Raw genomic sequence first — 15,636 nt, forward strand, 5'->3', positions numbered from 1 at the left:
AGGGGAAGGCTTTAAACAGGGGCACTACCCCCTACTCATCTGATAATATACAAAAACGAAGGAATGCAATAGAAGCAGATCCAATCGAAAGCCAAACCTTTAGGAATAAATAGACTTAGTATTTATTTAAGAACAGAGATTCCACTGATTTTGGTCAAGTGTTCTGTGCTAGCCTTGGTCTTTACTATTTAAATCAACAAATAAAACTATTTAGGTCTTCTGTTGTTGTTAGACCCAGGATTGTTCTGATCACAGACCTATGATCAAAAGGTGCTCCGGCCATGATTGTCTAATGTCCACTTTTTCATGCTTGCATCCAGCAGAAGTGATTTGCTGAATAATGTTTTTTTTGGCAGGATGTTTGTCTTGTGGCTAACCCTCACTTGTTTCTGAGCAAAGTAATATATTTCCCCCGGAACACAAAAAGCACAGGGACCAGATGTAGTTCCCTGGAAAATTGAGAACAAATGACACTACTGTTTGTTTATAATTAGCATATGATACCAAAACAAGGTAATAAGAACATATACATATAATGGGCTTCTTTCAGTTTCTGTCTACCAAATCAACTTACAAGACTTAGATTAAGCCAGGACCACAGTAGAAGACACTTGCTCAAGGTGCCACATTGTGGGACTGAACTGGCAAAAACATGGCTGTGAACCAAACTTGTTAATCTCAGCCATGCCTGCTCCTCATCTTATTTTCAGGCATTATCAAAAAATATGTTATAAAATGTATCCTTCTTTTTTAAAGACTGTAAGGTGTGATTTATTGAAGATTTGGCTGCTATGCCTAGTAGATCAAGTGACCATGTAAAGCTCCTTCTATATCTATATTAGTTGTATATTATTTGCATTTGCATTTTCACCCAAATAACCACAATTTCTGCTGGAAGCCCATAGCTCCTAAAATACATTTTGAAAGTTCTCAGCTGATTTCATAACAACCAAGTAGCCATAAAAAATGCTGGAATGTAATAATTATTTTACAATTATTCTACTGAATACAATCAGAATTCTTCTCCAAGAAGTCATCATCATCATTTAACGTCCACTTTCCATGCTAGCATGGGTTGGACGAATGACTGAGGGCTGGCGAATCAGATGGCTGCACCAGGCTTCAATCTTGATCTGGCAGAGTTTCTACAGCTGGATGCCCTTCCTAACGCCAACCACTCCGAGAGTGTAGTGAGTGCTTTTACGTGCCACTGGCACAAGGGCCAGTGAGGCGGCACTGGCAACAACCTCGCTCAAATCTTTTACACATGCCACCGGCACAGATGCCAGTACATCATAATTCCAAGTCAAAGCTGAGATTACTTTTCAAGAATGTTCAAAGAAATCCTTTTAGAAAAATAAGAAAACATTTTGTTTTGCAGTATCAACAGAGGAAAAGAACTTTTCAGAGAAAAGGTATTATATTTCTTTTATTACTAAAACAAAACCAAATCATCAGATGTGAACAGTTGCGATAAGATTCCAAGTTATTTAAGTTACCTGATCCCTGTAACTCAGAGATTTGGATAAACTGTGGAAAATAATAAAATCTATAGAATTTAGATAAAGGAATTTTCGACTTTTTTGGTTTACACGTCCAGAATTGAGATCATTTCAAGTTATAGAATTACCACACAAGTGGCAGTTGATAACTGTTTCCAATTGAGGCACAGGGCCAACAATTTTGAAAGGAGTGAAGGGGTTAGTCAAGACCATCAATTCTAGTACTTGATTGTTTCTCCATTTTGTCAACACTGAAAGGATGAAGGCAAAGAGGACCTAAGAAAGATTTGATCTCAGAACATAAAGAACTGGAAGATATACTATGGGCATTTTGTTGGGATGTTCTGATGATTCTGTCAAGCCATGACCCTCCAGTGGTAATAAATAAAAATGGATCTCTGTTGTTTAATGTTGAGTATTCAGTTTCAATGCACTGAATTAATGTGTAAGTGGTTGAGTATTCCACAGACATGTGTGACAAAGCTGTACCTTTTGAATTACAGTTACAATCCACCTGATGGGCTTTCCATCTTTCTACCAAAGTTCATTCACAAGATTCAAGGGCTACAGAGAATGATATCTGCCCAAGATGCCATGCAGTAGGATTAACCATTCGACCATATTCTGCCTGGTGGCAATTAATAATAAATGCTCAGTAATTTGTTGACTGACATATCAAGGTAAATGCATGTGTATGTGTGAGAGAGAAAAAATATATATAACTTATAATGCAATGAAGCACAAAGGATATATATGTATATATACATATATATATATATACATACATACATATACATACATACATATATATACATACATACATATATATACATACATACATATATATACATACATACATATATATACATACATATATATACATACATATACATACATACATATATATACATACATACATATACATACATACATATACATACATACATACATATACATACATACATATATATACATACATACATATATATACATACATACATACATATACATACATACATATATATATATATATATATATAAAGATTTAAAATGAGGGTGAAAAATTAGATATTAATTTAATTAACACCGATTTCACACCAGTGGTCTAGCATACAAAAAAACTGAAGGTTTTCAGTATATATATATATACACACACACACATATATACATATACTTGCTACAAGCACAGTATTTACTGTTATACTCCTTTAACCCTTTTGTTACCATATTTCTGTGAAAATACATTGCTTTTGTTTCAATTATTCTTGAAAATAATGCAAAAATTCAGTAAAATAACTTTGTTGTTATTAAGCTGATGTTTGAAACAAAAATTATGAAATGTTGATGGAAAGTTTTAATTTAGATCAAAATAGGAAGTTTATATTATAGAAAGAGGGGCAGCCTCAGGTAGGTTGGTATCAAAAGGGTTAATTTAAGAGTTTTTTTCAAAATTTTCCAAGTCAGTTAATTAGTATGTGACAACTAATGACATATGACAGGTAATGGTAGGTGGTCGTAGTAAGTATAGGATTATCACGCAAGCAAGTTTGTTGTTTTTTTCCCTGTTGTTTTGCACCCAAATGGGTTTTGTACATTTCTTACAGAGGCAAAGAATCAACACTAAGAACTGATACCAATGCAAAGAAAAATGGAACACAATTGGAATATCATCCTTAACTGTATTGGTACAGAGAAAAAAGTCCAAAGGAATTGGTTTGGAATGGATTAGAGGTCAGCTTTGGGCGCAAGTGAAACTGGAATGGCTTTCATTTCTGATCTCATGCATAAAAATTCTCCAGACACAGTCATTAGAATGAGTGATATGATATTGGTTAACCACCAATAGAAGTTCTGTGGAAACCGAGCATTATAAATCCAGCAACAGAAGAAGTGGATTATATGTACGGTTGCAGCATAGTCCAGGCATTGTTTAGTTTTTTGAACGACAATCCATAATCCGAAAGCACTGAAAAATAAAACCAAATATAAAACATCAACACAAGTTGTGAGGAGGAGAAGGAGGAGGAAGAGGAGGAGAGATGAAAATACATGACTTTTATATTATTATTTGTCTTTTACGTAAATCTTTTTGTCTACCAATTGACCCCTTATTTTTTTTTAAGCCTGCTACTTATTCTATCAGTCTCTTTTGTTGAATCACTATGTTGCAGGGATTTAAACACACCAACACCAATTGTCAAGTGTTGGAGCGGGAGCAAACACATAGATTTATACATATATATATATATATATATATATATATATATATATATATATGAATTTTTCTGAATTTTCAGATTTTTCTGTATGCTAGGCTACTGGTTTTAAATTGATGTTAATTAAATTAATATTCAATTTATCACCTTAATTATTTAAATATATATATATATATATATATATATATATATATATATATATATATATATGACAAACTTTCAGTTTCCATCGACCAGATCCACTCACATGGCTTTGTTGAGCCCAAGGCTATAGCAAAAAAGCAGTTGCCCAAGGTGCTGCACTGTGGGATTGAACCCAGAACCATATGGTTGGGAAGCAAGCTTCTTATCACAAAGCCACACCTGCGCCCACGTTTATATATATCATATGTGTGTGTGTGTGTGTGTTTTTATCCTCCACTGCTGCTTGGCAACTGGTATTGGTTTGTTTGTGTTCCCATAACTTAACAGTTCAGCAAAAGTGTCCAATAAAATAAGTACTAGGGTCAATTTATTCCACTAGACCCAGTACTGAAATAAGTAAAAACATAAAAGATAATTATTTAAAATATTTTTGTCACAAGAGCAGCTTGGAGGAGGTGGAGATGAGTCAATTACATCGACCCCAGTGTTCAACTGGTACTGATTTTATCGACCCCTCAAAAGGATGAAAGGCAAAGTTGACTTCAGCAGAATTTGAACTCAGAACATAGCAACAGGTGAAATTCTGCTAAGCATTTCGTCTAATGTGCTAACGATTCTGATTATAATTATGTATGTAATTATAGAATATTTTATATATATATATATATATATATATATACACACACACACACACACATTATATATGTATATGCTGGTGGCACATAAAAAGCACCATTTGAGCGTGGCCGATGCCAGTGCCACCTAACTGGCACCTGTGCTTGTGACATGTAAAAAACACCATTCAAGCGTGGTCATTGCCAGTGCTGCTTGATTGGCACCTGTGCTAGTGGCACGTAAAAAGCACCATTTGAGCACGGCCGATGCCAGTGCCACCTGACTGGCCCCAATGCTGGTGGAATGTAAAAAGCACCCACTACACTCTCAGAGTGGTTGGCATTAGGAAGGGCTCCCAGCTGTAGAAGCCTTCCCAAATCAGATTGAAGCCTGGTGTGATCTCCTGGCTTGCCAGTCCTCAGTCAAAATGTCCAACCCATGCCAGCATGGAAAACAGACATTAAACAACAACGACGATGATGATGATGTATATTGTGGACTCTCTGGTTGTTACCTGACAGATGAGGATTCTGCAACTTGTTGCTTAACACCCTGCACAGATGATTTGTATATAGTGATAAATGTATGTGCTGTACATTTTTTTTACCTCTGTCATCAAATCAACATTGCTCATATAGGTGCACAGTGTGCCACACATCAGATGTTGAAGTGATTGCAGAGCAGCATGAAATGAAGTATTTTATTCAAGAACACAATGCCCTGTCCAGCCTGGGAATCCAACTCATGATCTTGCATTTGTGAGTACAACGCCTAAACCACCAAGCCACATGTCCTCATATACACATATGTACGTACGTACATACACACATACATACATGCATGCCAATGGCATGTAAAAAGCACCCACTAAACTCTCAGAGTGGTTGGCATTAGGAAGGGCATCCAGCTGCAGAAACCTTGTCAACTGATATTGGAGCCTGGTGCAGCCTCCTGGCTTGCCAACCCTCATTCAAACCATCCAATCCACATCAGCATGGAAAGCAGATGTTAAAAGATAATGATATATATGTATGCATGTATAGCACCCACTACACTCTCGGAGTGGTTGGCATTAGGAAGGGCACCCAGCTGTAGAAACACTGCCAGATCAGAATGGAGCCTGGTGTGGCCTCCTGGCTTGCCAGTCCTCAGTCAAACCGTCCAACCCATGCCAGCATGGAAAGTGGATGTTAAACAATGATGATGATGATAATGATTGATATATATATATGTATGTATGTATATGTGTGAAGGGAAAGGTCATTATGTATGTCAGTAACATAGATAAAACATAATGAGTGTAATAAGAAATAAACCATGACTTACCAACACAAAGAATTGATAGCAAACCCAATTGCGTTTATTCGACCGCTATCTTCCCCAAAATCCAAATCCTGTAACAAAAAGATAAATAATCAACAATTATTGATAAAATAAAACAGTTATGTAACAAGGATAAATAAGCATGTGTAGAATAAAGAATATTGACTAACCATCATGTAAATTTCTAAAATAAAATTGAAAGTATGATTCATCAAAAAGAATTCTTGGTTTCAAAATAATATTTCCTTTATTCTTTTATGTGATTACTGCGTTTTAATTAATAAGAAATTTTTAAAGAAATTTAATGAAAATACTTACTGAAATTGATAAAGAACAATAAAAATTCTGTTATGTTATATTGATGTGGTCAGAATATTTGATGTGAAATACGTGTTTGGTGAATACTAATTAATGCATCAATATTTGACTGGAAATTAATGAGTTTTAGCCCTAATTACCATGCTCTTCCAGATTCAGTTCACTAATAATTCAACACCCTTTAGCATTTAAACTGGCCATATCTGGCCCAAATTTTCTATTTGTTTTCTACCAAGACCAACCAGATCTGGTCTCTCACACCAACCCTACAATGACATTCTAAAAAGTCACATCATTGAAATTTCTAAGCTATGAGATAATGTCTGATTAATTCAAAACAATGTAAATAAATCAGTATTACATTTAGAGGAGGCACTCCTACCCCTGTCCCTCAATAGTTCTAAAGCCCCACCCCCCTGTACTACTCCCTCTGCCCAGCCGAGGAGGTTTTTGTCTTGCAAATTACTTGGTGACCCTGCCAGTGCTGGTGCCATGTAATAAGCACCTGTGTGGGTTCCACATAAAAAGCATGGGTGATGGTGCCCCGTAAAAAGCACCCAGTACACTGTATAGTGGTTGGCATTAGGAAAGGCATTCAGCTACAGTAGAAGCCATGCTAAAACAGACAATGAACCTTGGAATGGCCCCTGGCTTTACTAGCTCATGTCAAACTGTCCAATCTATGCTGACATGGAAAACAAATGTTAAATCATGACAATGACATAGATCTCCCAGGGATTTATACCAACCATTTGCTGACCCTTGATTTAGAATGTAGGACATGTGTAAAAGTCAAGAAGTCATGGGAATTATATTCAGTGAGCAAGATGAACAGGGCAACCACAAGTCAGGATACAACTTCCATTAACCCCTGAAATTTTTTTGTAATTTAATCGACAACTCTCTAAAATGCATTATCATTGTTTGTCATTGTTTAGCCCCAGGTTAACCATGACCGAGCAGGCTTATGATTAAAGATGTTCCAGTCATCACAATCCTGTCCTTCACTTGGATATTGTATATCTAGGACTATATCCTTCCCTTCTTAACCCTTTAGATATGAACCCAGCTGAAACTGGCTCTGGTTCTGAGTACAAATGTTTCATAAGTTTTGAATAAAAATCTTCCACCAAACCTTAGTCACAATTTAGGTTAAGGGGTGTGGTTTGAGGGAGAATTGGCTGCTATTTTTAGCAAGTCAAGTGACACTCAGACACTCTCCTAACAATAAGCTTCCTTCATTAAAACAACAGTTGAGGGGAAGGTATTAATATAATGTGAACTTACAAAAAAAGAAGTTCTGTTAAAAGGTCTTGCCAAGACACTTAAAGCACAATCTAATTAACTGTGAAAATGACCGACCATCGTTAGTGTCAAGAGGGTAAAGAATAACCAAGTAACTGTCTTTACTGACAATAAAACTGACTAAAAAAACGGGAACTTTTTATTTCCAGAGAGGGGAACACTTGTCTGCGGGTGAATTTTCTCCTACATTCAAGTAGAGGCATAGGCATGTGATAAGAAGGTTGCTTTACAATCGTGATTTTGGGTTCAATCCCAATGCATGATACCATGGTGAAAACATCATCATCATCGTTTAACGTCCGCTTTCCATGCTAGCATGAGTTAGACGATTTTGACTGAGGACTGGCGAACCAGATGGTTGCACCAGGCTCCAATCTTGATCTGGCAGAGTTTCTACAGCTGGATGCTCTTCCTAACGCCAACCACTCCGAGAGTGTAGTGGGTGCTTTTTACATGCCACTGGCATGGGGGCCAGTCAGGTGGTACTGGAAACGACCTCGCTCGAATCCTTTTACATATGCCACTAGCACAGATGCCAGTAAGGCGATGTTGGTAATAATCACGCTTGAATGGTGCCCTTTTACGTGCCACCAGCACGGAAGCCAGTTGGCTGCTCTGGCAACGATCACGCTCGGATGGTGCTCTTGGCACCCTAATAGCAAAGGCACAAGTGCCAGTAAGGCGACGCTGGTAACGATCACACTCGAATGGTGCCTTTTATGTGCCACTGGCCTGGAAGCTGGTTAGCCGCTCTGTCAACAATCACACTCGTATGGTGCTCTTTGCACCCCACTAGTACGGATGCCAGTCATCGAATTTGATGAAATGTCCTTTATTATAACCCTGTGCTGACAAATATGAGTAAATTTGGTTGGATCATTATTATCATCTATGGTAGCTGTGTGGTAAGATGCTTGCTTCCCAACCACACCATCCAACCCATGCCAGCATGGACAACGGATGTTAAATGATGGTGATGATGATGAATGAGGGGTTAAAGTACAAACGCAGAGTCAGAGCAAAATATGCTCCTTACTTTAGAGTAACAACATGGCTATTAACATTTTGGAAGAGAGGGTGGAGGTAATCAGGATGGAACCTCAAGGTATGAGGTGACCAGAACTGAGTGAGGACAGAGGAACCATGAGTAAGGGTTTCACAGCTGTTGCAATAGTAAATATATATAATATCATCACTATCATCATTCTCATCATCCTCATCATTTAATATCCAATTTCCATATTGGCATGGGTTGGATGGTTTGATCTGTGTTGGCAAGCTGGAGGGCTGCACCAGTTCCAGTCTGATTTGGCTTGGCTTCTACAACTGGATGCACTTCCTAATGCCAACCACTTTACAGAGTGTGCTGGGTGCTTTTAACATGGCACCGGCACAGGATTCTTGTGGGGCCAATCCTCTTCACCAGGGGAGCAGCCTTAACACTTCCGCAGTGGTGGATGGGTCTTACATATTAATGTTTGTTTTTATGTTATTATAAAAGCAGTTTTACATTAAATTGAAGGACTACTTAATACATTTAGTAGAGTACAAATTTATTATTCTTTAACAAGAATAGTATTGCCAGTAACTTTGTAATTTCAGCTGGTTAGGCCATAACTGGATTGTCCAATGAACACTTAGCTGACCAAAACTTCAAAAGTCATTGTCAATACTATTCTTGTTAACAAATAATATATATGTGCAGCTGTGTGGTAAGAAATCAGCTTTCCAACCACATGGTTCCAGGTTCAGTCTCAATGCATGGCACCTTGGGCAAGTGTCTGCTATTATAACCTGAAGCCAACTGAAGACTTGTGAATGGATTTGGTTGATGGAAACTGAAAGAAACCTCTGTGTGTGTGTGTGTGTGTGTGTATCTTCGTGTGTGTGTATTTGTCCTCTCCTCTTTCATTGTTTGGAAACCGGTGTTGTTTTGTTTACATGCCCATAACCTAGTGGTTCAGCAAAAGGGATCAATAAAATAAGTACCAGATTTTAAAAAATTAGAAAAATAAGTGCTAATGTTGATTTATTCAAGTAAACCCTTCAAGATGGTGTCACAGCATGGCTGCAATCCAATGACTGAAACAAGATATATATATATATATATATATATATATCATCATCATCATCATCGTTTAACGTCTGCTTTCCGTGCTAGCACGGGTTATATATATTTCTTTACTACCCACAAGGGGCCAAACAAGGACAGACAAACAGATTAAGTCGATTACATCAACCCCAGTGCGTAACTGGTACTTACTTTATCGACCCCGAAAGGATGAAAGGCAAAGTCGACCTCGGCAGAATTTGAACTCAGAACGTAACGGCAGAAGAAATACAGCTACGCATTTCGCCCGGTATGCTAACGTTTCTGCCAGCTCACCACCTATCCTATAAATAATGTGGCTTTTATATACTTCTTTTATTTTTCAACAAAGTTCTTTTTTAATCTAAAATATACTCTCCTTCATTTTCTACAATGCTCTTCCATCTACCTGGTAGACTTGCAAGGCCTCTCTTCCAAAATTCACTTGTCTGTGAGGAAAAATACTCCTCCAGTACTGTTCTGACCTTGTCTAGAGAATTCATATTTTTTCCATCCGTATGATTTTGAAGACTGTGGAATAAATGATAATCAGATGGAGCAATGTCCATCAAATATGGTGGGTGGGGTATCATTTCCCATTCAAACTGCTCCAGTCTTTGGACTGTCATCCTCGCTGTATGTGGCCGAGAATTATCATAAGGAAAGAACGTCTTTTGTTTTGAAACCAAAGATTGTTTGATTTGGGTTTAAAAGTTCAAAGTGGACTAAACCTTTCATACCCCACCAAACACATAACAACACTTTACGTGGGTGAAAACCTTCTTAAGCCTGGGGTGCTGCTGTTTCTCCTTTCCCTACCCACTGTCTTTGGTGCTTGACATTTTTAGAGAATCCATTTCTCATCACCAGTCACTATTTGGTCCAAAAAAGGTTCATTCATGAGACACAACAGCAAAGAAGAGCACACATTCACTCTCTGCATGCAATTAGACTTGGAAAGTTTGTGAGGAACCCACTGACCCAATCTGCTGACTTTTCCGATTGCATGCAGATGCCGATGAATGGTTGAATGACCAAATCCAAGCTTCTCTGCTAGTTCTTCAACAGTTATGCATAACCACTGTTGATGCTGTCTTACGCTTATTGTCCAATCCCTATATACTGCATTAATATTCCTCGCACGTTCCGTCCATTGCATTGTTGCCTTTATTGAACTCACAAAGCAAAATATGCTCCTTTGTCACTGTTAAAATTGATTTATGGGATGGCCTAATATTGTCGTTGTTTAACGTCTACTTTCCATGCTGGTATGGGTTGGACGGTTTGACTGAGAACTGGCAAGCCAGAAGGCTGCACCAGGCTCCAATCTGATCTGGCAGTGTTTCTACAGCTGGGTGCCCTTCCTAATGCCAACCACTCCGAGAACGTAGTGGGTGCTTTTAATGTGCCACTGGAATGAGGGCCAGTCAGGAGGCACTGGCATTGACCACACTTGGATGGTGCTTTTTATGTGCCACTGTCAATATATCATATATCCGAGAAAGAAACACACTCTAAAGCATAGGGCAGTAATGTATTTATATGTAAGTTAAGTCTATGTCTGGTCATAGAGTGACCAATGGTTTTGCATCCACAAAGGGCTTAGTCCTATGGATGTCTTGTCAGACTCTAAAGCTGAAGGCAAATGTAACTCTTCACCTCTGGGAGGCAGGAATCTATTACAGTCATTTGGTCAGCAAGTCACTAAAGAATAAATACTCCGCTGCCCCTAAACTATTCATTCTTTGGTGACTTACTGACCAAATGCATTTCTGTCTCCCAGAAGTGAAGAGTTACATTTGCCTTCAGCTTTAGAGTCTGACAAGACATCCATGGGGGCTAAGCCCTTTGTTGATGCGAAACCATTGGTCAATCTATGACCAGACATAGACTTAACCCTCTTCTCTCATGCCCATCTTCCCCTTCCCCATAAGCCCACCCCACCCCTACACATTCCTACTCCACCTTCACTATCCCACTCCATCCCATACACCTTCTCCCAATACCCCAACTCTACCTACCCACAAACCCCACCCTCTGCCTACTCACATACCCCAAACCTCAGCCTAACCCACACCCCACCCGTGCTTTCCCCACCTTCCAACATCACACCACACCACACTACACATCACAACACACCACCACCCGCACACCAGCACTGACCAATTCCAATCCCCACATTTTCACACTTACACATACACACACACGTCAAGACCACCAGCCCTCTTTCACACGCACATACATACTCTCTTACACACATGCGCACCTTCGTTTTGGGATCACCTTTACTTTGTTATCACCCCTACTTTTTCTCCCTCCTGTGTGACCCTTCTGTCTGGCAGTTGCCATGATAGATCGTTAGCCACTACACACATTTTTTTCTCTCTCCTTGTTTCTTTCTGTGGAAGAGCATAGGCTCGAAACGTAAAAGACTTTTTCAATTCCTGAGTGTTATACTAAAACATCTGTTTGTTTTCTACACCACCTGTCTTTGTCTTTTGTTTTTTTCGTGAATTCTCCCTATATATATATACACACGCATGTGTCTTTGCATTTGTCCCCAACCACTGTTTGACAACTGGTATTGGTTTGTTTACATCCGTGTAATGTAGGGGTTTGGGAAAAAGAAGCCGATAGAATTAGTACTAGGCTTAGGAAAAGATCAGTTATTAGAGTGAATTTGAAGGCAGCAAGCTAGCAGACTCATTAGTAAGTTGGACAAAATGTTTAGCAGCATTTCATATGTTTCTTATGTTTTGCGTTCAAAATTCACTGAGGTTGTCTTTGCTTTTTATCCATCTACAAAACTAAGTGTAGTAGTAATAATAATAATAATAAATGCCCTGATGCAGTACCTGGCACTGGCTCTCATGGCTTTTGATCTTAACTCATTGGAAGTGTTATCATGCAAATTGTTTTGTCTTGGTATAGAAGATGGGCCACAGCAAATATTCTGCTCAATACCACAGGTTTGCTTGTCAATTGTTTGACCATAACTTGTTGAGCATGTCCCTTAGTGGCTGACGATATGTGTATTTCTGATCACCAGCAGAAGTAGTGGAGGAGCATCATAACCATGTGTTGAGAAGAATTCCTTGGCGTTTTGTTTATCATCCTTAAACAAACCTTATTCAGGGACCTTTTGAGCAGGATGAGCTACTCAACCTGAATAAAATTCTAACTGGGCCCCACCTGGAAGTTCACGTGCTGTTTATCTTGATATGAGATCACCATGTCATGCACATATGGTTGTGATGAATGTGTCTGGCGCACCCTTATCAGACGGTTCGTCATGATGGGTATATTGGGCTTCGTATATTTTACCCCAGTGTCACTTTGATGGCATGCGTTGCTCTCTCACTCAATAATAATAATAATAAAATTGGAATCATCCCTAAAAGAGGAATAAAAATGCTTTTATAAATTAGAAACTTATTGTAATTTAAGATACATGAACTGTTTTTGCTGTGGAGTTGTTACATTTTATAATTATATTAAGATTTTTCACTTATTCCATTCAAACATTTTGTTTATTAACACACACAAATTTACGAGCGAAAACTTTTCTGAACGGAGTATTTGGCAGCTCAGCTCAATATTCCAAATGTACTTTTTAGGTAAGAAACGGGAAAACATTTACAAATATATTCAATTATAAATATAAACAGATCAATGACTATTGATCATCCTATGCTTATTGTATACCAGTAAAGTGATCACTTATTATTTACATTTGTTGCCCTTGTTTCGGCCTTTATTGAGCAGCATCAAAAGCATTCCAGCTGTGACAATTTTATTTTTGTATTCGCACAAGAACTCGTTGCTTGAAGTGGTTGAATAGAGACGTGGTTACACTTTCTAGCATTATAAGCCTCCCTCGTCTCGAAAGAACATTTGTTGTTGATTGTCGAAGTTTCATGAGCTAACAACACACACACCACACATAAACCGTTTCTTCTCTATTGTAATATAACTTTGGCAATACAAATAATGTAACGAGTATTCGATAATGAAATTGTTGGTATTAGCATATGTAAATCGAGTCTTAGTATTTGTACTGTTTTATTTTCTCATAATGAATTATTCAAGATGACGCAGTACATAGAAATATGGCGGAATTTTGGAAGACACAGGTGGAATCGTAAAGAAATAACATTTTTTTTATATGGAGTAAAGAATCGAAACAAACTTACAGAATGCGTAAAAAACTGGCTGATGTGTCTGTCGAAGTTTGTGATGTAACTGGTGAGATAAAGCCAGAATCCAGCCGATGTATAAAAGATACACTGCATGGTGATTATCTGTGCAATTATTAACACTGGATCCCAAACACTACTTCGGAATTGTCCATGCATGTTGGTCAACTGACGACGGAGCAAAGCAAGCATCCCACTCGGACGATCAACTTTTTATCGTTGAACAATTCAGACAGGAATCGCTTAATTTCAACTTCAACGTGGATTTAAATAAATTATTATATAAATACGACAACTTTGTTTTTTTCTCTCCACCAAATGAATCAGTTGTAATTATTTGCTGGGAATAAATATTTTTGACAAGTGTGAGTCCAAACTGAAATTCGGTCAAGACTGGAGACCGATCCTCCGTGGAGTAACATCATTCTGGACAAACCATTGTCTAAAAAGTATACTGAGAATAAATACTATTAACAACAGTTGGCATTATTAAATTAGTTGTAGAGTCTATAGTTTACTTCTTGGGTAAATCCGTGAAAATACGCAGAAAAACACGACCGAGTCTCGATGGTGAATCACTGTTTATGACACAACTGCCGGAAGTCAGCTCAGCTTGACACGTGAACTTGATCCGCAGCCCAAAGATTCGTATTATTTGTCATCTCTTCCATAATTAGAAATAATAATAGAATTTCATGTAATAAATTATATTAAATTTAAAATTAAAAAGAGTGTATTTTTTTTTACTCTGATTTATTAAAAAAAAAAACCCCAAAAAAACAGAACGAACTGTTACAATTTTAAATAGTATTAAAGTTGTAGCAATAACATTTCATAAGTTAGTTTATGAGTAGGAATATGTTTATGTAAGAGTTATTTCCCCTCGTAATTTCCACTTTGACATGAGTCATTTCAGATTTTGCCTTTTTTTCCTTCTCTATATAAATACATATATGTGTGTGTGTGTGTGTGTGTGTGTGTGTTAATGTATATACATTCTTTTATTTTTCTGTTTCAGTCATTTGACTGCGGCCGTGCTGGAGCACCGCCTTTAGTCGAGCAGATCGACCCCAGGACTTATTCTTTGTAAGCCCTGTACTTATTCTATCGGTCTCTCTTGCCGAACCGCTATGTTACGGGGATGTAACCTCACCAGCATCGGTTGTCAAGCGATGTCGGGGAAAACAAACACAGACACTCAAACACATACAGACATACGACGGGTTTCTTTCAGTTTCCGTCTACCAAATCCACTCACAAGGCTTTAGTCGGCACGAGGATATAGTAGTTGACACTTGTCCAAGATGCCTCGCAGTGGGACTGAACCGGGAACCATGTGGTTGGTAAGCAAGCTACTTACCACACAGCCACTCCTGCACCTATTATGGATATTATGGATCTTGTTAAATTTCTTCAAACTGCTTGAAGTATTTCAAATTTTCACCAGAATGCGTTAAACAAATATAGTTTGATGTGGTTTTGACTGCTGATAGCGAAATTCGCATTGATTTTGGTAAATTTTGGGAAGTACACCCACACGAGTTTCACTAAAGAAAAAAAAACTTCGGATTGTTTGCGCGGGATCAAGTACCCCGACCTCCTAATGTGCCGCAAATTCCTTATTTTTGTTCGAAAAAAGGGGGTGGGTGGGAAACCGGACCCTCTCCATCCCGTAATTATTGGAAATTTTTCTGTTTGTTTCGTTGAATGAATTACGGCGACCTCGTAATGTGCTACAAAAAACATTTTTTTGTCCGGAAAATGGGGTGGGCGGGTGGGTGGGAGAGAGGGTGTGTGTGGAACCCTCAGAAATTTCACCCCTCCCCATTTTCAAATTTATTTTGCTATTTCTTTCTTTTCCAATATTTTTAGATAAACATTTTGCAGAAATACGTTTTCGAGAGTGTGGATTACATTAGATTGGAAAT

At 38.1% G+C, this 15,636-nt stretch overlaps 1 protein-coding gene across 1 annotated transcript; it reads right to left on the reverse strand.

The window, feature by feature from the left end:
• Window positions 1–2,958: 2,958 nt before the first annotated feature.
• On the reverse strand, window positions 2,959–14,327 carry LOC115219211 (protein SYS1 homolog). Its single transcript, XM_029789344.2, has 3 exons — window positions 13,706–14,327; window positions 5,804–5,871; window positions 2,959–3,468 (listed from the first exon to the last, which is right to left on the reverse strand). The coding sequence occupies exons 1-3, from the start codon at window positions 13,898–13,900 to the stop codon at window positions 3,228–3,230; spliced, it is 504 nt and encodes a 167-aa protein (XP_029645204.1). The 5' UTR covers window positions 13,901–14,327; the 3' UTR covers window positions 2,959–3,227.
• Window positions 14,328–15,636: the final 1,309 nt, after the last annotated feature.

The sequence above is a fragment of the Octopus sinensis genome, linkage group LG1, assembly GCF_006345805.1.
Source record: "Octopus sinensis linkage group LG1, ASM634580v1, whole genome shotgun sequence".
NCBI lineage: Eukaryota > Metazoa > Mollusca > Cephalopoda > Octopoda > Octopodidae > Octopus > Octopus sinensis.

Excerpts from the sequence above, each read along its gene's own strand:
- LOC115219211 (XM_029789344.2), bottom strand. The coding sequence starts at position 13,900 with ATGCTTGCTTTGCTCCGTCGTCAGTTGACCAACATGCATGGACAATTC. Across the intron at positions 5,872-13,705 it reads GCCAGTTTTTTACGCATTCT|GATTTGGATTTTGGGGAAGA; the intron begins GTAAGTTTGTTT and ends TTTTTGTTACAG. Across the intron at positions 3,469-5,803 it reads GCTATCAATTCTTTGTGTTG|TGCTTTCGGATTATGGATTG; the intron begins GTAAGTCATGGT and ends TTTATTTTTCAG.